The sequence below is a fragment of the Oenanthe melanoleuca genome, chromosome 12 (assembly GCF_029582105.1).
Source record: "Oenanthe melanoleuca isolate GR-GAL-2019-014 chromosome 12, OMel1.0, whole genome shotgun sequence".
Classification (NCBI taxonomy): domain Eukaryota; kingdom Metazoa; phylum Chordata; class Aves; order Passeriformes; family Muscicapidae; genus Oenanthe; species Oenanthe melanoleuca.
In genome coordinates this window covers 5908068-5933352 of record NC_079346.1, presented here as the reverse complement: position 1 = coordinate 5933352, position 25285 = coordinate 5908068, and the positions used below count along the sequence as shown (strand labels likewise).

The 25285-nt window shown below is 42.9% G+C and overlaps 1 protein-coding gene across 25 annotated transcripts in view; it reads right to left on the bottom strand.

The window, feature by feature from the left end:
- MAGI1 (membrane associated guanylate kinase, WW and PDZ domain containing 1) overlaps positions 1-25285 on the bottom strand; it is a 326216-nt gene that overhangs the window by 45997 nt on the left and 254934 nt on the right. For 12 of the 25 annotated variants that reach the window (XM_056501109.1, XM_056501110.1, XM_056501111.1 and 9 more), the window contains exons 6-12: positions 23762-23844; positions 20950-20988; positions 16507-16564; positions 14171-14259; positions 13159-13251; positions 10221-10403; positions 8123-8743 (exon numbers count right to left, since the gene is read on the bottom strand). In XM_056501109.1, coding sequence (XP_056357084.1) covers positions 8123-8743; positions 10221-10403; positions 13159-13251; positions 14171-14259; positions 16507-16564; positions 20950-20988; positions 23762-23844 — 1166 coding nt within the window. The remainder of the gene's footprint in view (positions 1-8122; positions 8744-10220; positions 10404-13158; positions 13252-14170; positions 14260-16506; positions 16565-20949; positions 20989-23761; positions 23845-25285) is intronic. The other 13 variants (XM_056501128.1, XM_056501134.1, XM_056501124.1 and 10 more) reach the window with 4 other exon arrangements.

Below are 25285 nucleotides of genomic sequence, written 5' to 3'. Positions count from 1 at the left end.
CCCTCTTCCAAACATGTTAATTGTTCATCTCCTCAGTAATTAAAGTACAGGTTTCTTCCTGGGCTTAAAGCATCCTCCATGAAATAGCAAAAAAATTTAGATTATATCAACCCTTGAAATAAATACAAAACGTGTAAGAAAATGCCAAATAATGAATCAGCAACTGTTCTATCCTATTTTACACTTCCAAGCAGCTCTGGAGCTCAGATGACACATATATCTGGGGGACACAAGCTATAGCATAGATAGGCCATGCTGCCATAAAAATGCAGGGTAGCTCATATAAAGCTGATGCTGACCCAAAAAGCAGATTTCAAAGGCTTCTCTTCATTTGCTTACTCATTTCTAGGAGAGAATCAGTGCAAATGGAGTTAATGAAGGGTAGCTGAGGGGAAGACACTTGGGCCTCGAATGCCTGACAGATTAGTGTCAGCAGTTCACATGTATCACACCAGCAATAGCTGGAAATTCTGCAGGCAGTTAAAATGTTCATACCCCAGCAATGCCAAGTCTCCTTCATTATCAGAACTGCAATATCACAAAGCGGCTTGTTTTGGAATCAAGTGTTCGTAGGACAATGTGCTTTGTTTGGAGTTCCTTGGCTTCCCATGGTTTAGGAAAGGAAATTGGATATGAACACCAGAAGCTTGAAATAAAAAATGCAAACAAGCAAAAAATAGAAGGAACTCTAATGTGGTATTTTTATATCTGGAATTTGGGAGCTTAAGGTAGGATTTTTGCATACATGGGCTTTTTGATATTTGGGTTTGTCAATTACTATTCAACTGGATGGCTTGTGTGGAAAAACTCCAGCAGGACCTGGCAATGTTAATTAATTAGTTCCTGCAGATACCTTATTTATATGAGCATTAGAAACATACATTAAACTATTTGGTGTCTGAGCAAGCTACCAACAATTACCCTTAGTGGCTGTAGCACTGTAGGCATGAAAAGCCTGTGTGAAACCCTGCTGCCTCCTGGAGTCTAATGGGAGCTTTGCCATGGACTTGAGCATCACCAAAAACCTCCCCCTTTGTGTTTTTGGTAAGCAAAGTCATCCCAAACCTCACAAATTCAGGTCATCAAAAACAAACGACTGATGTCACTAAGATTAACACCTGTAAAGCACTTTGAAGGGGAAAAAACACCACCTAATCCCAACATATTACATTATTTATAAAACGACCTGATTTTAAATGTTAAGTTCGGCTTATTTTTATCACAAAGAGAAAACAAGTTTCTGCTTGCTTGCTTTACAAAACCAATTACAGTGATCAGTGTGTGGTGCTGCATAACAATACACAGCATTGTCCCAAAAAGGCGTATCTAACACTCCAGAGCTGCTGCAGGAAAATTAACTCTCACACTGGATTGAAATGTGCACATAAGCAATTCTAATGAGGGGTATGAACTTCAAACTTCTTATTAAAAATACCTAAACTTATAACATTTCCTTTATTTCATCTCTTCCCAATGATTTAAATTGATTTTCCTATCTGCTCCTTGATACACTAGTGCCTAATCAGAATAAGGCTGTGAGAGAAAAATAAATGTTACATCAAACTTGCTTTGAACTTGCTTTAAAATCTCAACATCTTCTTTTGGCCTTAGAATATAATTCCAGTCAACAGAGAGAAGTGAATCACAGAGTGACTTGGTGATTTGGAAAAAAAAGATTCAGCTATTCCCAACTAAAGGTTCCCCCAGCCTTGTTCCTTCCCTGCACCTGAGTTTTGACAATCCCTTTTTACTAGGACTGTCTGCTTCCAGAAAATGGCAAAAAGGCACAATGCAAAACTTTTAAAAACATCTCATTTCTGACACAGTTTGTAAACTGTTTGTAAATCAGCTTCACTAATCTGATTCCCTTCTTGCCAGGCAAAGCTCTTTAAAGGAAACACTAACAAAAATAAACAAGAGGAAACAATTGAATACAGATTTTTAAATGCCAAATGACATTCCAAGTTTAACCAGGAAATCCATAACTCTGGAATTACAAAGTAATGAACTTGAAAAATAAATCTTGGCCTTACACATGGACATGCAGTTCTTTAAGCATACTACAATTCTGATTTCCTAAATATGATTTCCTAACCCATGAGGGATACCTATGATTCTGATGGTATTATTTGTACTACAATACCAGGTATTTTTCAGCATACAGCTCAGAACAACTTCTACTGAGTGACAAACTGAAAGATTCAACAAACAGGTTTATTGGAAGATACCTGAGTAGAAAGTACCAGGAGCTTTGGTAGCTGGTGGTGATGGACAGAAGGTAAGACAAGGAAAAAAGAGATTATTTGAAAATGGATTTTTAAAAAGCTTAGAAGTCAACTGAGTACACCAGAGGGCAGAAAGGAATTAGATCTAGGGTCCAGGGAAGGAGCTGCCACAAGAAAACCAACCATAAAGGTGGCACATGAACAATGCCTGGCACCAGAAACTCTGTGCTTGGCCAGATGGGTCCAGGGAGTCCCCAGATACAAACACAGCACAAAAACCTCAGTACAAAGCTCTGCTCCCTCTGTGCTTGGGCTGAAAACTCTGCTGGAAATGGGGAACTTTTCTTCCCCTTCCACAAGCTTTGGCTCTGGCTCTGTGCTCTGTGGTAACCATCAGGTGACTCCCAGGTTGGGATTTTTGTCCCAAATGCAGTTTGGACTCACTTTCTCTCTAATTCAGCAGCTGCTAAGACAGTTTGAAATTTTCTGGCAGCTCCATGTTCAAGTGGCATGACTTTCAACTCACTCTTCACTGCAAGCCTAAAGGGTAAACAGCAGAGTGACTTGTTCAAAAGAATTCAAGTCTGCACTGAATAGCTGATTGCAGCTCTAATTATACCATGGTTTTACATCATTAGGGATAGCAAATGAAAAGGAGTTCTAATTTCATCCCTCCTTCTTTTTTTTTTTTTTTTTCTTTTTTCTCTTACCACTTAATGATCCAGTTTCAGCTAAAGAAAGGAAGAGAAAACTTAATTTCCAGGTGGGAATTCCAGCAAGGGAAGGTCCATGTAGCTAAGGAGACTCAATATGTTTATTGCTTTAGATATTTGCAATTTTTTTCCATTGTTGCAAATTTTTGTTGTCACAAGGAACTTCTTAAATCTACTGACTTGAGGACCAAATGAGCAGGAGCATTGGAACTGACCTATCCCTATTTCCACCATCCTCAGTGCTCCCCACAAGCACCTTTCATTCCATTGAACCATAAATAGTGAATTTATTATGGACTTTACATGCAGGTAAGACTCAGATACCCACTGATGGCCATTTACACAAGTAGATGTTGCACTGATTCTTCTTCCCATAAAACACATTTTGTTTTGGCACTCTGGTGTGTATCTATATGACTACCTAGCATCTATATTTTTTCCAGAAGATGTGTTCCCATTCCCCAGTTTAACATGAGTTGGCACTGGGGAAAGCAATTAGAAATGGCTCTGATTTGCACATGACATGTGAGTGACATTTCACCTGCGTGCCTTTACTTTGATCTGGAGCAAAGTGGGAACACATCTTCCAGGGGATTACGTAGATCAGGCTCAAGGTTTATGCTATTTTTGACCTTCCAGTGAATAAAGATGCAACTAAGCACTAACTGTGAGAGCTTTGAAAGTAATTTGTCTGTTCAAACCTGCACAAACACTGCTCTGTGTAATTCTTGGAACTGAACACAAACTAAACATATATTTTGGTTAACCGGAAGACTGACCTAGAAAAAGGAAAAAAATAATCCTCTTTAATCAGAGGCAATTCACAAAATATAAAATACATGGAAGTTTTCACTGAAACAAATATTAGATCTTAGTGATTCCAAAAACTACAGCACAGTAGTTTTGCAGAATAACTTGTTCTGACACAGCCCCCCACCTGTCCCAACACAGACACAGACACAGACACAGCTTCCAGAACAAAAGTCACTTGGGAAGCAGGGAAATTATTCTGACAAAATGTTTCTTTTATTGTGAATAGAGTCTGTGCAGAACGGAGAGGTATTTGAGAATTGCTTATTTCAGTTGATTACAGTGCATAGGCAAGGCTGCAATGACTAATGGATTTCAAGTGGCAAATAATATTACCTTGTTTCTTTGCTTTTTAAATTCTTTTTTTTTTTGAAAGTACTTTATGTACTTGGTAGGTACAAGGTTAAAAGAACCTTTTTCATCTACAAACATTCAAAATAAAGTTGTACCTTTTGTGGCTGCATTAACAGTAATTCTTTAAAATAACCAAAGTATGTAATCACAATTTCCAGAGTAGGGACAAAAACATATGCTTAATTCTGCATTTTGTAGCAGCAGCAGTGGTTTACTTTCAGGTGCAGAGCTCTCAAATGGTCCTGCTGGGTTATCAAGCATTTCACTGCTGCTGCAGGCACCATGTCCTGTCCCCTTCAAACGTGCTGAGCTTCACCTTCAGGCAGTAAAGCCTTCATGCCTCCTCCAGCTTGACTTACAGGCTCTAATGGCTTGGCACTCTCTCCTCGTTTCCAGTTTAAATTACTCACAGCCAAACAACACACAGTTGTTCAGCCAATTCCTTCATTTAAGCATCTTCTATCTTTTCTGCCTAATAGAGACAATAATTATTTTGTCCCCTCTGTCCCTTAGTTTTGCTAAGCAAAAGCAGCTTTGCCAATCAGCCCAATCAACCCTCTGCACCCTGGGGGCTGAACTCTTTCTGAACTCCCCAAGATCAGTGAGTTTTATCCATTTATCCACATATAGGTGAAGCAGGAAAACAACACCAATATGATTCAACCCACGGAGGGGAGGAGGAAGAAGAAAATTAAAAATTAAACCAGAACATAGGCAAGGTAAGTTTTCTGTGAGGCCTCTGGAAAGCAAATTCTCTGTGATCAGACTTGGTATTGAAGTATTTACCCCTCTGCTCCAATCCTGAAAATGATTTTAGATGACACAAACACACAGAGGGGATATTTCAGCTTCATCCCTCCTGAAACCATCCTTGTGTTCCTCACTCAAAGGCAGCAGCAGGATTCACCCTCTCCCATAAGGCAGCACTTCAGCTGAACACGCTTCACAGTAAATATTTTACAGGCTGTTCTCTGCAGCTCTGGGCTTGCATTTCAACAATTAAACCTCCTTGTTGAGAGTGCACCAGCAGCTTGGAGCAGGCAGAGCTTTTCTTGTATATTACACATCTCTCTCTGATATTTTTCTGCTTGATTAGTAATCACTTCTGAAAATCCTTTCAACAGCCCTTGAATACAAGCCTTGGTGTTGCAGGGATGCTTCCTGCACAGCGACTGAATGCAAGTGTTGGGCTGAGGGAAGAATGCTGACAGCATCTGAGCACTTTCCTCACTGGACACCAGAGGGAGAAGGAGGAAAGGACAAGTGACAGGGAAGCTGAAGAACAGCTTCAGAAGCCCTGAAGGAGCTTATCAGACACCCGAGCCAAATACATTTCTGCAACTGGACCAAAATAAATAGCGGCGCCTTGTCTGGGGATGGGGCTGCTGAGGAGAGGCTTGGCAGGGGTGACACGAGGTAAAGTTGCAGGGGAAAGGACCCAGTGCAGCAGCACAGAGTGCCAGGTGGATTTTAGCCAGCCCCACCTTTTGTTTTGTTAAATAGTTTAGGTTGTCAAGGACCTTAAAGATCATCTAGTTCCAACTGCCCTGCTGGGCAGAGGACACCTTGCACTACCCCAGGCTGCTCCAAACCCCATCCTGGCCCTGGACCCCTCCAGGGATAGGGCAGCCACAGCTTCTCTGGGTAACCTGGGAAGGGAATAATTTCTTCCCAGTATCCAATCTAAATAAACCTACTTCCAGTTTAAAGCCATTCCCTTGTCCTGTCTCTACTCTTGTGAAAAGTCATTTTCCAGCAATCTTGTAGGTCCATTTATGGACTGGAAGGTGCTATAAGGTTTCCCTGAAGCTTTCTCTTTTCATGTTGAGCAGCCCCAGCTCTCAGCCTGTACTCACAGCAGAGCATCTCACATCCTCATCCCTCTCATCTTGGTGGGTTCCTCTGGACTTGCTTGCACAGTTGCCTGTGGTTCGAGTGCTGGGCTCCCCAGCTGGATGCAGTGCTGCAGGTGGGGTCTCACAAGGGTGGGGCAGAGGGCAGAGTCCCCCCCTCACCTGCTGCCCATGGTGCTTTGGCTGCAGCTCAGGACACAGCTGAATTTCTGGGCTATGAGTGCCCATAGCTGGGGCACGTCCAGCCTCTCCTCTCCCAGCATCACCTCAGAAACCTTAAACAAACCTAACTGGTTTTGATTCTGAGCCTACTGTGCATACTCTGCTTGGCTTCTCTGCCATAGCTTGAGTGCCTTTTGGTCCAGCTTTCCTCTGGCTGTGAGGAGAACCTTGTTTCAATGATTAACTGTGGACTGGCTGCCAGGATCTCCAAGTTCTGTACCACAAGAGTGTGAAATCCAAAACTGCAAGTGCTGAGATGGAAATGTGAGGACCTTGAAGGAGGGAGAGAGGCAGTTCAAGGAGACTGACATGGTACCTTATCTAGGAAGGTGATAGCAAATGTGGTTAGTATCTTGATTAAATTAAAAAAAAAGATTCAACAAGATTAACAGGGAACTATTTACTATTTTATTAAAACTAGGCTTTTATTTCCTCATCAAAACTTTTCATTATGCCTTCAAGGCTTTAGGAGGATTATTAAATGTCAGGCACAATTCAAATAATTAATATATGGTGTTACCAGATATATATGCACTCTCCAGGAGGATTAATAATAGCTGCTATTTTTCTTCCAAACGTATTTTCTCCATAATACATATATTAATCATGAGAATGAAGTGCATTTTTAAAATCTCTCTAGTACTGAAAGTCTTTAAGTAACTCACACTTTGAAAATTGGAGAATTCTTAATATATTCTGTTCTCTACTCCCTAATTTACTATCAAAATACAAAACCACAGTAAGTACTTGGAAAGAAAGAAGTATAGGAAAGGCAGTGCTTTCTCCAGAGCTGCTATTAATTGCAGAATCAATGTATTCAATGCCTTGAAATAGGTCTTGGGAAATAACAAACCTGACTTGTGAATCCAGGAAACAACTTGTCCCTTGTAAAAATGGACTGGCTTCTGGTGTTTACTACAATCAAAACACTTTAGAAAAGTCAGCAGGAAAGTACTTTTATAGCACACACACACTGGCTGGGGGCTATGTTCAGCACCTACTTGTCCACTGAGCTCTGCCTCTGCAGAGAGGTCATTCCTGTCACCCATGTGTGTGCTGTCCATAAAAACCTGCATGGCACAGGTGTCACAGTGGGGACAGCCCTTGGTCCCTCTGAGAGCCCCACTGCCAAAGCCAGGGAGGGAGGGAGGGAGAGCTGACCCCTCTGCCCTTGATTTTGCACTCAAGAGACGACCTGTGAGCTTGATCCTACCCCAGTAACCTCAATCCAGAGGCTAAAGGGTGCTACCTCAGGTTACTTTACACTTCCTGTGTGCAGGGAAAGAGTTCCTGTGGATGGACTGACCACTGATGGGCTACTTGCCAACCCTGCTCCACGTGGGCTGCCTGTGGGATGGGTTTTGTACCTGCTGGGGGCCTCAGCAATGCTACCAAAAAATGAGCTCAGCTCCCAATGGCACAGCAAACAAATGTGCAGAAGTCACATGGCAATTGCTTACAACTTGCAGAAATTTAAATTCTCTCCTATGCTCCCAAATGTATCCCAGGTATAATCCTTCCCCAATGAAGAGTCATTAAGCACCTGATTTTGAACACTGCAAATTACAGAACATCTTACCAGCCTTTTCCATATCTCAGAATAGCTCCAGGAATGTCCATGCTCTATTTAAAACACTCAAGTTTTCTGAGCAGGGTTTGTTATGTAAGCAAAGGTGTAAGCACACGTGTAACCACACACCCTCCTGCCCCTCACCAGCTCTGTGTGCACGTGGGAGCATGGGCATCCCCCACACTGCAGCAGCACACAATAAATAATTTTAACCATTTATGTGACCTGACAACTGCCAACTGAGGTAGCTCCCACACCTCAGGAAAAAAGAAAAATTCTAGAGAGAAGCTCAGCAGAGCAGATCTTTTGCGACATGCATTTCTTCCTTTTATTTAAATTTCAAGAAGGTGTTTGAAAGCAGTTTTGCAGACTTACCTCCTCGCTGCACCAGCAACGTGACCTCGCTTCCCTTAGGACATTCAATCAGCATATCCACCACCTGGTTGTGAGTGAGGCTCTGCACATTCTTCTTGTTGACTTCGACGATGAGGTCGCCCTCCTTCAGGCCGCGGCAGCGCGGGCTGTCCACGATCTGCTTCACCCTCTGGCCGCCCCCGCCGGGGCTGTCTGCTATGGTGAAGCCAAAGCCCATGGGCCCTTTCACGATGTGCACAGTGATGAGTTCAGGCTGGGTGGCTATGGAGGAGGCCAAGGACACCGTGTCGCTGGGGTAGCCGTGGGGCCCGTTGGAGGCCGCCTCGGCCGGGCTGCTGGGCCGCGCCTCCTTGGCGCCATTGACCTTCCCCGTTTTACTGCTGTGGCTGGCCGGGGAGTCGTAGTTCTCCTGCCCGTTCACAATGATGGGCTCTTTGTCCAAAATGGCCACGGACGTGACCAGGCTGGTGTTGGGGTCGTCGGGGTCAAAGGGCAGGGGGTAGCCCCGGCACAGCTCCAGGTCCACGCTGGCGCCGATGGGGATGGACTGGAAGATTTTCACCACCTGGGCGTGAGTGTGCCCCAGCACACAGGTGTCGTTCACGCTGACTATGACGTCCCCTGCAGCGCACACAGACCAAGAAAATACATTTTGTGTGTTGCATTTTAGGTTATAGGACAGAATAATGCAACATAGCTCCTTGTGCAATGGAGAAGCAGAAAGAGAGCAAGATTTTTTAAAGAAACACTAGACTTATATGTAGGGTAATACATGCAAAACAGAATAGAAAAGACTTATTGGTTCAGGAAGGCAGCACTTCTTTGAAAACATACTTTCTGTAAAATATCACGAGACACTCACACGGCTCTCACACACCCTGTAGGTGTACAAACATTGTTATAATTTTTTGTCCTTGTGAAGCCTGAGAAACTCAAGGCTTCAAGGCTGCTTTTGCCCTGGTTCCCAGCAGCATTTAACATTTGTGCACTGCAGGAAGGTGAGGACTAGAGCCTGAGAGCAGATCTGCAGCATCCACAGGTACCACTCACAGGCAACAGCAGCATTTCGGCACAAGAAAAAGGAATGGTGACACTTGGGCAAGCAAACACTGTGGGTTCAAGGCATAAAGCCTTTATGCACATAAATGTTTTTGAAAGTGAAAACAGAATTGGCTCATGCCAATTAACGGATTTAGATGATGGTATATGGCCCGTTTCACAGCTATTTTGAAGTCCGGCTCTCACTGTTACACGTTGACATATGATAGAAACAAAATTGAGAGCACATGGGAGTTGTAACAGAAGGCTCTCAAATACCAACTGCTCAAACACAGTGAGTGCCACATGTCATGTCTCATACTTCAGCCTGAAATCCAGATATCGATTAAGCTATGAGTTATTTTATTAACACTGGGGCTGCAAAACAGGGATGCTAAGTGCTATGATGCTCCAGCTGAAAGTGAGGGGTTGTGACCTCAGAAGAAGCCTAAGAAAATTTCATAGAATCAAGGTGGAAAAACACCTCCAGGATCATTGAATAAAACCATTAACCCAGCACCCTGTGTCCACCACTAAACTATACTTCATATTTTGCCACTAAATTGTGGTGGACCTGATCTCTGGCAAAATGAATTTGACCTTGGTGCCTCCACACAAGGAAATTCAGATTAGCTCACTGCTCTGCCCATTCCTGGGGAATAGCTTTGGAAAGGGACAAGCAGCATGACAAAGACACAAACACATGGTGCAGCCCTACAAAAATCTATCATCCAATGCCACAGCAGGGAGCAGGAACCCACTGATGTGAAACCCCACAACTGCTGGTTCCACTCCTCAGATCAGTGTGGGGAGAGCAGTGGCAGTGCCCCAGCTGGGTATTTTGACACTGAGATTGAGTTCCAGCCCATGAAGTGCTCTTTTCCAATATTCTGAATATATTCCTCAATGTATCTCACTACCTTACTTACTAATAGGAAAGCTGAATGCCTCTCCCCAAGAAGGGGATGAAGGCTACAGTCCTTTATGAATGGCACTTCAAACCAGCTGCAAACACACAAACCCAAGTGGTTGTGATGATGTGGATATAAAGCATCAGTACCTGTTTCCATTTTGCCATCCAACGCTGCAGGACCATCGAGCACCAAACTCTTGATTTGGAGGAATTCATCTGGCTCATCTCCTCCAACAACAGTGAAGCCAAACCCCCTGCTGCTTTTCCTTAGCTTGGTGTGGATGAACTTCCCTTTCAACTCAGAAGGGTTTCGTGTAAAAAAAGGTTTTCCTGTGTAGGAAGTTTGGGAAAAAATCTATAAGCAGGCAGGCAAGAGTGTTTGATCTCTTTTTCCTCTGCCCCTCCGCATTCTAAGGAGTCCATGGACAAGCACAGCAGTGTGCAGGGACAGGACTGCACTTCACTCCTGCACCCTCTCATCTCACCACACTCCACCTGAATCCCTGGATCCAGACATGCAGCACAAGGTGTGAACAAAACCCCAGTGCCTGGCACTTTGTCAGCTGCAGCAAGGCTACAAATGGGAAAACATGCTGCTTTAAAGAATGGAATATATTAAAGCTGGGAATGCTGGCTTAGATGTGTGTCTTATCTCTGTCCTGAGCTGGTTATATCCATGCTGGGAAGGATGGGGCAGGATAAGGGGGACAGAAACTTCTGTCTCCTACAGAAGGAGTCTGCAGTGAGAGTCTCTGCAGAAAGAAGCATTGTTATGTTTTTCACCACTTGACTTTCTCCCAGCCTGCTGAGCAAAAAGCAAGTTCTGAGCTCTGACAAGACACTGATACCCCTTAGCACAACCCCCACCACTGCTACTGCCCTGTGACCTCCTCTGGTGAAAAAGGGGAGGACGTTGATGTTGTTCTTCAGACACTGTTTGAAGTCTCTTCCCTTTCTGCTCCTTGCCTGTTGTGGATGAAAGGTTTCCCGTGTGAAGTGGGAATCAAAGAGCAGCCCAGGACAGAGCAGCTGTGCTGCAGGGCTGGGGATGCTCTCTGGGAGCACAGCTAAGGGGCAAAGAGGTGCTCCACGGACAAAAGCACATCCTTAAAAAGCATGTTGCACAGGCTCAGAAAAGGGATCGTGGCTGCTGCACTTCACAGTGCCAGCACTAAACACCTTTGCACTTTTAATTGTTTGTAACGCTTAGCCTGTGCCACTAAGCCCTCTGGTGACAGCTCCAGGATCAGCAGTGGGTATCACAGCCAGCAGAGCTGGCACACTTTCAAACACCTCAGCAGCATTGCTGTGGGCCTCTGCTCAGAAAGGAGACCTCGGGGGGGAGCTGGGGATTTGAGACTCATAAGTCTTTGACTGGGGGGAAAATGTATATTTGAAGATTATTCATGAGGAGGCAGCGTGAGGACTTGTAGTTTTTTGCCTTTGAAGGGTGGCAGAGGAACAGGGTAATCCTGCACATGGATGGTCTGCTCAGACCCCAGCCTGCAAAACAGCACTAACTATCAGAATGCAACCCAGTGTCTCAGGTAACAAACACAGCTGAGAGGCAGAGTGCAGCAGGGCTTATTTCTGGTTCAAAGGACAAGCAGAACTTGCTGGTATCTGCCCACAGACACAAGCTGAGCTTGCCCAGCAGCAGCAGGACTGCAGCACCACAGGCTACATCCCACCTACAGCATTCAAGAGGGTATCACATCTGAAATTAGCGTATCTACAAAACCCAGGCTTGTGAGAGTGCTGCCAGGGGCACAGGGAGGGCTCCTTGTGCCCACGTCCCTGCCATCAGGGGGAGAGATGGAAACCTCTGGGCTTGGAAGCTGGAAAAGAACTGCTGCAAATGGGGAGAGAGAGAGAAGAGGGAGCAGCACTGAGGAAGGAAGAGGAAGGAATGAAAGAGAGGAGGAGTCATCAGCAGGTACCAGGACATGTCACTCAGAGTGGTGCTGAGACAGGTTCATGCTCTGCTCTAACACTGCTGCACAATTTTGATGGCTGAGCAGGCTCCCAACATCACCCCTGTGTGATGGCTCCTTTGCATCACCATGTGTGGGTGCTTGGGCAGCCCTTGCTCCAGCCTGACTGTGGAAATGGCAAAGGTGGCACTCACAGATGCCTCCAGGAGGAAGATCAGCATTTCTGGGGCACTCTGATGACATCTCTAAACTCAGGTGCCTGGTGGTCAGGGTGCCATCCTCAGACCTCCAATTTTTCCTTGCTGCCAGGTTGGGTTACTCTAATGTACTCTAATTCCCCTCAGGACTGTGCTGGGGGCTGTGGGTCCTGTGAAATTCCGCATCTGTTTTGGAAGGGCTGACCTGCTTCCACCTGCTGCAGAGACCAGGTCCTGGCTCTTCCAGGCAGGAAAGGCTGCCTGGGACAGCAGCACTGCAGTCAGGTTTGCCTTCAGAGACCCCAGGAGCACTTCCCAGCTGCTCCCAACTCAGTCAGGAGGATGCATTCCAGCCAGATTCCCCCTCTCACCTTCCCCACTGGCTCCTGCAGACCAGGGCAATGCCACTCACTGGCTATGCAATTCAGATGTAGTAAAAAAAAAAGCCTACTTGCAGCCACCTGTAACCAGAGAGCACTTTACTGCCACAGGTACCAGTGGAACTCCCTGCCCTTGCTGGAGGCCTGACCTGGCAATGTTTCAGCTCATGCTGCAGATTCAGGAATGATTTGTGTCCTGTCTGGTGAGTTAAGGCAAACAGCTGCTCTGTGAGAACTGGCTGCACAGACCACTGACACAATAAATAAGGCTGTAATAGCCCAAAGTACCTGTACAAAACTTCTGAGTAAGTCCAGTGCCTTTCAAAACTTGGAATGCTACAGACAACAGCCACAATCCTCTTTTTGATGCACATAATCTCATTCACCTCTTGCATTCAGCAACAAATATAGTCTTGAAACAGCTAGTCTCAAAATCTGGGAATTCAGATAAGCAGGCCCAGGTCCTGGTGTGTCACCAGTGGTGGAAGTACTGCCCTTGTGCTGGCTGAGGGAATTTTATTCTCGGGAAAAAAACCTTGTTGCTCTTTTACAACTGGTTTAACAAGGCTGTTACCTTGCACAGGTGCTTCCCGAGCTGCCTCTTGGTTGTTTGAAACATGGTTTGGAGCAGCAGGTGGAGGGAGAGATGGACACTCCTCTGTCCATTCTAGAGGGGGCAGAGAGGGAAATGTTACTGGTTTCACAACAGCACTGCATGAGAGAGCTGCTGCATGTGCACATGCTGGGAGTGTGGGGGTCAAGCAGAGGAGAGGTGAGAAGGATGGCAAGAGAGGAAACAGAGTCACAGAGGGAATAACATGAATGGGATGTTCAAAACCCAGTTCTGAAGGATCTCTATATCCAGGTCAACTGCTCCATCTGCTGGGACATCCTATCTCACACTGAAATCTGGGATGTGATTTCCATCTAAGTGGACTTGACATTTAAATGAAATCTACTTCCTGTGCCACTCATGGCACCTAAGCAGAAGAACAAACCCAAATGCCACAGAGCCTTCACTGTAGTTGGGCTGCCTTTGAGTAAAAAAATGTTAAAAGTAAGAAAGGAAAAAAAAGTGGCTGTGAGGGAGGAAAATAATTTTAAATAAGTGTTTCAAAATAAGGAAATTACTTCAGATTTTAGAGCCTGACAACATACAAAGGTCTTGGTTTAAGGAGTCTCTCATGCAGGGTTTATCTGTGCATGCAGGTGCCTCCCATCCCCTGTGACAGCCTGAGTCCCAGTGCAGACTGGGACAGCACCAGCTACAGTGACTAACTTGATGAAGCAGACTGAAGAGGAAAACGTGCTTTAGCTGGCTCTGGGAAGTCTGGAAACTTTCCAGAAACAAAGGACATATCAAGGAAAACCTCTCCTGTTTAACACCATTGAAACCTTCTACATTAAGTTTAGATTTCCTCCTTTGCTGCATCCTCTGAGAAGGACAACCACAGCCTTTCCTGTGCACATCACTTTGCCTCTACACCCTGAGGAGGGAAGGACAAACACACTGGAATGGTGCTGCCACAGCCAGGGGGGACATTCCCCATGGACACCCCACCCTCCACACCCTCAAGGGTGCCAACCTTCTGGGGGCTGCTGCTGCTGCTCCAGCTGCTTCTTCCTCTTGGCTTCAAGAACTGGGTTTTCATACTGAGTCTTCCTGTTGATGTGGCTGGAGGTGGAAGAGAGCCATGAATTAGGGAAACCCTCTGTGCAACCAGCAGGAATGAAACAGGCATTGGAACTCCTCTTCCTGAGGAAAGGAGGAAAATACCAAACAACCCAACAGCAGTGGGTGTGGAGCAAGGCTCATCCAGTTGTCCCAAAAGGAGTATTTAGAAAAACAAGCAGATTCTGGTATTGATACGATGTCTGGAGTAGGGGTGGCTAGTTCCTTCAAGTACATTAAAGTAGTGATCTATCTGTGAAAAATGAGATTAAAGCAGGAAAGGCATACTGTCTGATTGCATTTTAAAAGACAGGCCTGTATCATCCCTGCTTTAATCAGACTCCCAGAGTTGCAGTCATTTCCTGGCTCACACAAAATAAAAACAAAACAAAACAAAATAGAACAAAACTAAATAAACCAAACCCTAACATCTGTCAGCAATCTGATCAATGCACACAGGGTGTCTTAAAAATGTCTGCAGGGATGCAGGCTATGAGCTGGACTCCAAATGCATCAAAATCTATCCAGAATCTGCCACCAGCAAACATTCCCAGTGGAAAACAGCATTTAGTGAAACTTCAGCTGCTTTCCTTAGGCAGCTTTTGAGCACTATGAGATGTTGAGAGCCAATACTTTATACCAGTTCTAGGAAAAGAAAAAAAAAAAATCAGCCCAGTCCCACCATGGCAGACAAGGCATGCACTGAACAGAGGATTAACCACCTTAGTAAACCAAGGGATGGAAACAGCAGCCACAGATGCTGGGGGGCAGGGCTGGGACTCCCTGAATCAACTGTTCAAGAGCCATTTCCAGTAGTGGTTTTGCTACAGCAGAGGAACAGGTAGACCTCAGAAAAATATATTACCTTAAAGCCTATCTTTGTATGCAAAGCAAATTTTACCATTAAGAACTTGCTGTTATATTGTCTCCTGTCCAGTATGCTTTTATTAAAACACCCACATGAAAACCAACCACCTTCTCAAGTAATTGTGACAGAAGCACTCCAGGGATTTATGTTCAGAATTTTTTCTGCTAAAGATCAATATTAAATCACTAGAAAAATATTTAACTTACTAAATAAAAAATGAGTTAGTGAATTCTAACTCACAAAAAGTGAGTTCTAAATCACTCACTGAAAAAGATTTCCCATTTCAAGATATCTTCAGAGAGCCAAGAAAAAATGATAACTACTTTAAAAATGATATAAACTTTTTCATGATACAATTGTCTCTCAATAAAAACTATTATGTAATAACAGAGTGCCTGATTTGAAGGGACAGAGACAAATGCTAAAATTATAACCATCCTGCTAGCTTAGAGACAGCAAATAAAATAAAATTATGTCTTATTGCAGTTAGTTTTTGATTTAATTTGATCAGTAAGGAGTGCCACAAAACTAATGGGCATATGTATATAAGTGACAGGACAATATCCTGTAAAGATCTCTTGGCATGGCTTTTAATAGCTGAAAAATATTCTTGATGTCTCTGGTAAATAAATATCAAGCCTTAATTACACAGTTTGCTAACCTTGTATCCCTAGGCACAGATGGTAGGGTCAGAAAGGAGCCAAAGCAGACAGAAACTGTATTCCATGTCTATTCTGAGGGCTATCATAAGCCATCTACTAGACAGGAGTATACACATAATTAAAAATTCATTTTATGGGGTCAGTGATGAAACAAAGCTCGGATCTCTGGTTTCCCAAAGGAGCAATCTGACATGTGGATAAAGGAGGAGCTGCTCTAATCCCACAGAGAGTGCCATTAAACCTGTAATTCTATTCACAACCACACAGCCTGGTGCAAGAGTCTCTGCCATGGCTGTTTGGTCACACCCTCTTCTCCTTTCCTCCTTTTGGGTGTCTCCTGACACAGCTGGCTGGTGGATGGCTTTGCACTCTCATTTTGTGACCACAGCACTGCACAAAGAGGATCAAGCTCAGTTAATTGCACACTCATTGATGCTCTCTGGATAGAAGTATTCTGTGAGGTGCTGGGGCTCCTGCACATCCCAACCCTGTTTTATTTGAGCTCAACCCCCTCCCAGGCATTCCTGTCTGCCCTAAGCCCAGCATGGCTGGATGGGGAATGGCCAGACAGAGCTGCCCTCTCCTGTAACATCCCCCAGCCTGTAATGGGCCAAGGTCTCCTCCTCCTCCTTGGTCTGAGATGTTAGCAGCACAGCAGAGTGGGGTGCAGGGAAAGCCTCCTCCCCTGACAGCCACACCAAAACAGGGAGCAGCACTTACTCTACATAGTAGACACCATATACGGGATCCTCAATTTTCTCCCAACCAGCAGGCAACTCTGGAAATAGAAAAAGCATTACTTAAGCCTCCCAGGCAGGATTTTTTCTGACAGGCAGCTGCACCTGCCCAACATGCAAAACTCATCAGGAGATCAGACCTTGCTCAGGATACTTTTCAGAATGATCAGAGCCCCCTTTGAAGGGCTGGCACAGCACCAACATCCCAACCTGTGCCCTGTGCTGGGTCAGCACATCACTGGGAAGATACCCACATCAGTCAATTTTAGATTTGCTTTTGCATTAAATGAGCTCAATAAATTTCCTGTATGGGACTGCCTCAGGAACCCCCCTGGCTTCTCCACCAGTGGCCCTGGATGGAGCAGTGCAGGGGAAATGGATGCAGGAGAGGCCAGGGCATTCCAACACCAACCCATGAAGGTGGGTGAAACCATGGCAAGAAATTGTACCCCACTGACAGAGACCCCTTCCAGCTCCTGTACCAGGGCTGAGCCATTAATGCCTACCAGTGCAGAAAAAAAAAATTTTTTACTCCTTTTTTTGGGATTTGCATTGCTCAGCCATGAGCCCAACACAAACAAGGTGGATTTGACATGCATGCCAACATATGGAACCACCCAAGAGGGGCTGGCACACAGGTGTAATTCATTGCACAACACTTCATGTAAGAACACACACAGCCAGAGTCACATGGAACAGAGATTTCCTTCCTTTCATTGCCATAATTGACAAAAAACAGCTCTAAAGATGAAATTAACATTTTGAAACGGATCTGCTTTTGTTCCTGTTGATCTTTTAGACTGCAGATAGTACTTTAACTGTAATTACTGAATGTAATGCAATCACTTCAGCATCCAGCTGAGGATTATTAAAGCTGGATGTGTTACTTAAGGGCCTGATCCTTGTGCCACTCATTTAAAGACAAGCTTCCCATTGGCTGGAGGAACAACAGTATTAACAATATTATTAACAATACAGAGTGGTGTGTTTGTGTAACACTGTGAAACAACTCAGAAAAAGCCACCACCACACTGTGGACTGTGCACATGTGGCCCCACCAACTCATTCATTTAAATATAGAAAAAACCCAACATTGTTGGATAACACAAGTTCAAACACCCCATGCAAAATAATTTGTCAAATTTTAACATGAAATTTGTCAATACTGACAGCAATCTATGTTTGTTCATTACCAAATGCAGAGATTTATTTCCATTAATGGCATCAATTGTCGAGCCAATACAATCAACAATGGCCCATTAATTAGAATAATGTTGCCATAAGGATAGAAATATCTCAAGACTGGAGAGGAACAGAATCTATACAAACACACATGGACTAATTACTCAAAGTTTATGTTTGTGTTCAGAATTGGCTGGAGATCAGATGAAATCAATTTTCACTGGTTTTGCTCCACATGTCCCTTATTTGCAGATAAAAGGTAGGTTTTCCATTCTTATCATTATTTTATCCTCATTGTGTTTAACATCTTTGGATTCCTTGAGACATAAGCCATCAAATGCAAGCCAATGCTAACTTCTGGGCATGAAAAAACTCCATGTTTTTATCAGCAGAACGAACTCTTCAGAATTAGATATTCCTTTACACCCTGCAAGTTTATCTGAGACAAAGTCAGAAAGCTAGAGGCCAATCTTGAAAGTCTTTTTGCAAAGGGAAATCTCAGGTTTGCAGAGGAGCCCCAGAAGGTGAGAACACCATGGGACTGGCTCCAAGAGTCTCAGTGTGATTCAATTAAGACCTGGCACACAGTTGGGAAAATCACAAGCTGTTGCAGCCATTTAGTTTGTTGCACTGTGGTGAAAATAGAATGGTAAAGAGATCAAGCTGGGGTGAAAGAAAAATAAAAAGTCAATGAGGGAAAGGAGAAGTGATGCACAAATGCCTTCAAATGAGTTCTACCAGTTTTCATGCTAAAGTTCTTTTGTCTATTTTGGACTATTAAGTGCTTTTTCATCTTTAAAGTTTAAGCAAAAAAAAAAATTTTTCTTCCGTTCAAAAAAGGTCCTTATATTAAATTTCTTTTTTTCCCCCCTTTTAAATTATTTTCATAAAAGATCAGAACACCAGCACTTTCCTAATCCCAAAAATGCCAAAATATTTCCTGTCTATTTCTCTGCATCTTTTTTTAGGGAACAAATCTCCATGTTTTCAGATATAACAATATATAAAACTGCAGCTTTTCACACATTTCTTGTTGATTATGTAGATGCACTTTTTGACTCCTACAAGCTTCCAGAAGTTCTCTAAAGTAAAAGGCAATTTTCTCCATAGCCATGTTGCAGTTTAGCTTCTTAGCTGCTTTAAATTATTCATCTCCTTTCTCTATCTCACCTGCCAAACTGAAGATGATCCAGAGCATTAGATTTTATCACAAAGATGAAATTTCAAAAAACCATTTTGCATCATTAGGAGCCTGAGTGAGCCACATGGTTTTTTATTTTGGTCCATCCATGCAACACCAATGCAGCCTCAGAGTATTTATCAGCAGGTGGGTAAATTCAATGGACAAATACCTAATGTCACAATTTTAAGCCTTGGATAAGTACAAGGATTCCTGTTGAGATGCTCCAGTATCCTGCCCTACATACAGAGGGGCTGGATGGATTCCTAAAAAATTACTTATCTAGCCACAGGTGTTTCAGCTGCAGCCATGCAGTGCTGTGGAGGAGCTGGAGAGGAACTCAGCACACTCAGCTCCTACTGCTCCCTGTGAAGCCAGGACTGAGCCCAAGCCATGTCAAATTCTTCTTTACAGGTTAAATTTTTGTGTCTGAAGAACAACCTCCTGTTAAAATGCAGTGACCTATTACTCCACAGCTCTTTGGAAAACAAGAAGTTGTGAAAATGTCCAAAGTCCTAATCTACTTGTATTTAGAACAAAATGTTGATAAGTTAAGGTGCTAAGCTGCTGCCAACCAGTTCTTACTAGCCTGAGTTACTACAGTTATACTAAATTTTCATGGCCCCTCCCTAATGTTGCTGTAACCAATTGAGTAATTTGAAAATATCTTTCTTTACACTGCAACATTTGCACATCTCAGCAGTGCTGATGGCCTGTGAGCTCAATAAAGCTTCTCTGCATTGAAACAAAGGGAACATTTGGTGATATTTGAGCAGAACACTTGTGTACATAAGTGCCTGCAGATCTGGGGTCAGGCTTATCAATCAATGAGTTTTCCTGCATCTATTTTTTCAGCTCTGCTCTTGCACTAGTTCCTGATAGCAGACTGAAAGAAGGGTAATTTCTGTTTAATATCGCCTCTAAATTTGCTTTTTTAAAACCTCCCTCTCACTTTAAGCCACTGTTTGTGAAGATCTTTGTGAGAACTCTTTGCAGATTGTTGATGTGCATCCACCTACTTCTGATGCTACTTGATCTGCTGATGATCATTTGTATGCACATAACACTCATGAACCACTAAAGAGACTGCATTCCACTTTAAATTGTCATTTCTTTCAAATTCTTGCTCTCTAAGAAGTTAGGCATATTATTCCAGGCATATTATTCAGAAGAACCATTTGTGGAGCAGTGTTCCAAGTCCACTGCTGGCTGCTGATGCCACATCCATCACACAGAAGCAGTGAGCAGAATACACTTACTTGCAAGTCATTACAGAAACCAGAGCTTAATTCTCTGGTAATACAATTCCTCCAGTATGCAGAACTATGAACTCTTAACTACAGTCCTTTCTAAAAGCAATAATAGTCCTAGTGGAAATAAAATCCTGTGCAACCTCTTATCCTTTCAGCTCTGTGAGTGCACTAGAGCATAGCTGAACAGAAATAACAACTACCTCTGCCATCAGTATAAACACAATGAGCACTGCTGAGATTAGATATCAAGACAGCATGCTTCACAAAGAGATGCAGCAAATAAAAGTGTATCACATCATTGAAAATCATCTGTTTATAAAATCACTGACTGAGGGAAAATTTTAAGCTGTTTCATTCACAAGCTCAGCTGAAGCATCTGATGTAATACTTAAACTTTCTGAATCCCACTTAGCTTCTATTGTCTGGGAAATGTCTTGGGCCCCAGTGAAAAAGCATCATGAGCTACTTCATTTCATCTTTGGCATATATAAGCTTTTTCCTGGAGCCAGAGATGCCAAAGGAAAAGAACTTCTGCAGAGTCCAGAAGGAAGCGGCTTTGAAATAACTTAGCAAGATTGGGGCTCTAGCTTTCTTGAAACTCTGAATCAGTAAGAAAACCACTGCAGATCTGAAACTAGGGGAAGATAAATGTTCTGTGTGCTGGGAAAGTTTTGCTGATAAATTACTCTTGTTGAAATAAAAAAAAAACAACCTGAAAGATGCAAAATGATACAAAGGAGAAAGTGAGTAATTAAAGTCTCAAAACAGTGCAGTTGAAGTCAAATATCAAAATGAGAGATGGATGAATTACCTAGTTCACTGTCCAGTTCCTCCGTGTGCACCCCTTCTTCTCCAAGGGAAGAGCAGTAAATGAGACAGAAAAAATTAAAAGAAAATTTCAGACACCAGCCCCAAGCAAGAAATTCCCTACAGCAAACAGCAGAACCAGCGCTAATTTTCTACACACCAAGCCCAAGCTTTCCATTTACCACACTCCAGTGATCAGAATATTGATGGATTTGATGCAGATAATGAAAGAACTGATTCTTGCACTCACAAAACATCTGCATCAATGGACTACTTCCATGTCATGGTTTGATATGGCAAAGTCATGAAATTGTGATTTTCTCACTGTAGTGATGCTTTTCCCTCAGATCTGTACAGTCTGACCTTCACAATCTGCTCTACAGACACATGGATTTATCAGAAGGCCAGACCTGGATACTAATGAAGAAATCTGAGAGGAAAACCTTGCATCTAAATAAGGACTAATGTAGCAAGGTTTTCAAGAAGGCACCTAAATTTATGTGCATACAAGGTCCAACAGACTTCACTCAGATGATTTAAGATAGGCATGAAGTGAAGTGCCTTGTTTAACTGGAAACACAGACCCAGAGTCCAGATGCACTGGTGAGGCACAGACAGGAATGCACCAGTTTTAGCAGGGCACCTGGGACAAAGATCACATAATTTTTCAAAGACACAAAGCCATCAATATTCGCTGTTGCTCCATTTATCATTATCTGCTCCATATTCATAAGTTAACAGTGACACAGATGATTAAAGTATTGCTTGGCCTATAAATAATAATAACGTAGTCTGAAAATGAAAGATGGTGACAAAACCAGAACAAAGATGGTAAAAACAATCTTGGAGACCCAATACAGCAAAGCTTAAGCCACATAAATGAATGACAGAAGCAACCAGAAGATGAAGGGCTGCAACATCTGGACACCCAAAAAACCACTTCTATGACATCTTTGCAAAATATTCTATCAAAGCAGTTCTTTGGGACCATTAGTGTGAAATACAAATTGCAATTTCCTTTGATAGCCTAAACAATGGGAGACAAGCAAAAACTTTCTTTTTTCAAGCAAAAGCACAAGGCAACTGCACCCAAACAAATCTGAAACAATATCTAACATCTATAAAATCCATATAGAGGCTGGGATGAGCCTGGAAACTCACATGCACACACACAAAACAAAACAGAGAAGTCGTCCCACTGACTTTTATGGAATGGCACACAACAGTGACCCTTGCCAAAAAATATCCAGCTTCCATGATGAAGCAAAACTAACCTTCTCTCCTCTTTGTTTTTTGAAACATAATTATTACTATGTGCTAAGCAAGATTAGAGCAGCCAAGCAAAGCAGTGCAGAGCACTACTGTAACTATGAAGCAACTGGTTAAACTAATGAATGTTAAAAATATCCATTAATGAGCAACTTGGTGAATGAAGTGAAGGGGTGTGTGGGAAGATGAAATTAGCTGATTTTAAGGAGTTGATAAACAAAGATGCCACTGCTCTCCAAAATTATGAACTCAATGAAATACAATAATACCAGCTGTATGTTTCTATTCCAAATTAAACAAATTATTCCAATGTTTGCTTTATAATTGCTAAGAGGACAAGAGAAAGACTTTCCCTTCTGTGAGGAGACTGAAAACTGAGTAACAGAGGAGCTCAGTCACCCTCTGCAGCCTTGTGGTACTGGCTGCTCCTCGCCTGGCACATCCCAGTGGTTTGAGTATCCTGCTCTGTGCACTCATAAATTGGTGACCTGCTTCATCACAGCAGCCTAGACTGCAGAGGTAAATCCTCACACCCTGCAAAATCTCTCTAGTGAAAGATAGGAGAGGTTGAAAAATGTGTCAAAACAGTTAACAGCAGTTCTGGAGGTCAGAGTTGAATTGAACAGTGAAAAGGGATTGAGTTGATTCTTTTATGAAATAAAATTGTGATTTTTACTAAGAAGACTGACACCAGTAGGATGTTCATCATATTTTGAAAACTGATTTTACAAGGACAGCACCAACATTGATGAAGGAAACCCTTCCATTTTTAAGAAGTGTCTACTAGGACAGTACTCTATTAGCCAAGATTATTTATTTCAATTCCATCACCTTTGGTCAGCAGACCAAAATTCCCTCACAGGTTTTCCCAAACATTTAAGTTATTTTCATAATTCACTTTTTCTTCCAGCATCTCCTAAATGAGGCTGGAATGGGACCTCCTTTAACAGCCCTGCATTTGGCTGCTCTAAACCAGACAGTGGCTTGCATTTCCAACATCTCAAGGAATACCAAATCTTAGTGCAGATTTTCTGCGCCAGAAACCCACACTTTCAAATGGAATTCATTTCAGCCATGACAACACTGCACAGACTGTCAGCATTCAACAGGAGAGGTGAAGCAATTGAGTTATTTGTGCTCAAACAAGGAAACAGCCACAGAACTCTCTCAATCCACGTGAAGCGGAACACAGCGGAGCACGCAGAGACTCAGTCACTCCCTCCCACACAGCGATCCAAGGAGCAAACATGTCAGACAGCTCTGAGTCTTGTTCAGCATCAGTGACTTCTCAAAAGCCTTTGCAAAAACAGAGGCTTCTCACTTGCAGCACCTCCTTGAATTCTATTAAATGATCTGGCACCTCAATGGCTGTTTTACATTCACAGCGATTTTACAACATAATGGATATTGTCTCTTTGTACTTACTCATAAATCTTCTTTTTAAAAGTCTTTCTGAATACCAGTTATTAGAAAGAGAGAAGGAAAAGGAAAAAAGTCACCTAGGAATGGACCAAACATGGTATATTTCACTATTTTTAGTCTCTTACCATCATCTTCACATTCTTCTAGAGGCTTCTGCTGTTTGTTCAGGCACCGTGGATCTAGCCAAGATGTTGTTTTTGTGTTATGGCTGCAAACCAAGAATGGAAATATGACCTTTGTTAATAAAGCAGAGTTGAAGTATCTGTGACAAAAAAGTATATATCCTCTTTATAATTCAACAGACCTGAAGGCATACTTTTGATTCAAAGAAACAGATCTACAATTTGATGTTGTACAAACTAGTCGACCAAATCACAAGAACTTTGGCATTGAAAACACAAAAGTAACAAGTGAAAATATACAAATCAGCACCCCTGACTGGAAAGAGGCATGTGAATGCTGTAATATTATAATGTTAATGTACAAATTTTTGCCTTTGGTGGGTTGTTTTCAATTCCAAGAGTTGTCTCTGAGCTAAAGGCAGAAATTTCCCTTCATCACTAAATTATACAGTGAGCTTTGTTCCTGCAAAAGACCTTTGACATGTCTAGAGTTGACCTAAGCATTAGCCAAAAACGGTTTTGATTGAAAATTTTATAACTACACAAATAAAAATGTTCTATCTAAGCCTTTGATGGAAGCTGAACAGCTTTACTTTCAACTCTTCCTTTCCACAAGTCCCCTGACAGCCTCATGCTGCCAGTCCCAGTGGTGAAGGTTGCAGAGTAAACAGGCTTAAAATACATTTTTCTAGAAGTCATTTTCTGCCATAATTTCATTTGCATAAGCAGTCAATCTGGTAATATAATGCCTCTTCTACAACCTGGTGGCATGTTAGACACAACCTGCTAAGATATCCTGCAGTCCCTGAGGTATCACTTATCTAGCTTAGCCTTTAACACTGCTTAACAGTTTTAAGTTTCAACACCGTAGTAATGCTATTTACTTCTCCATCAAGGTCTCAAAGAGGTTTACAAACTGAACTTTAGCCTCACTACACTCTCAGGAGGGCTCTTAACAAGGACCACGATCCCTGAGGAGCTAACAACCAAACAGCAAATTTGTGTTGCACTGGAAGAAAAGGAGCCAGGGTCTGAGTGAGCAAATAAAAGGTCCTTGTTTTACACATCCTACCACCCAGCCCTCCCAAGGCAGGATGAGCAAATGTGTTTAATCCTTGTGTGTGCTTCAGAGCAATTAATCAGCACCTAGAAAACTGAATGGCAGAAATTCAGCAAGCCAGGCAAATTAACAAAAATAAGGCAGAGGGGGTCTGCCACCTTGTTTACAAGCGAGTCTGCAGTCTAGCTGAGAAGGGGGGTGGTGGGAGGAGAGCAATAGAATATTTGCATATTTCTTGCAATTTTGTATTCATAAACCAAAGGCTCACAACAGTGCAGTTTGCTGAAGCACAGAAAATTTAGCTAAACGCCTTTCAGATCACACTCTCAGGTCGAAAGGATTGTGTTAGACCTGAAACATGCACAGATAACAGGGGACTGGGATATGCTGTGTAATGAAAATCCCAATTAAAGCACCAGAGAAACATATCTCAAGAGCCAAATTGCTCCAGCTACATCAGGATTGGT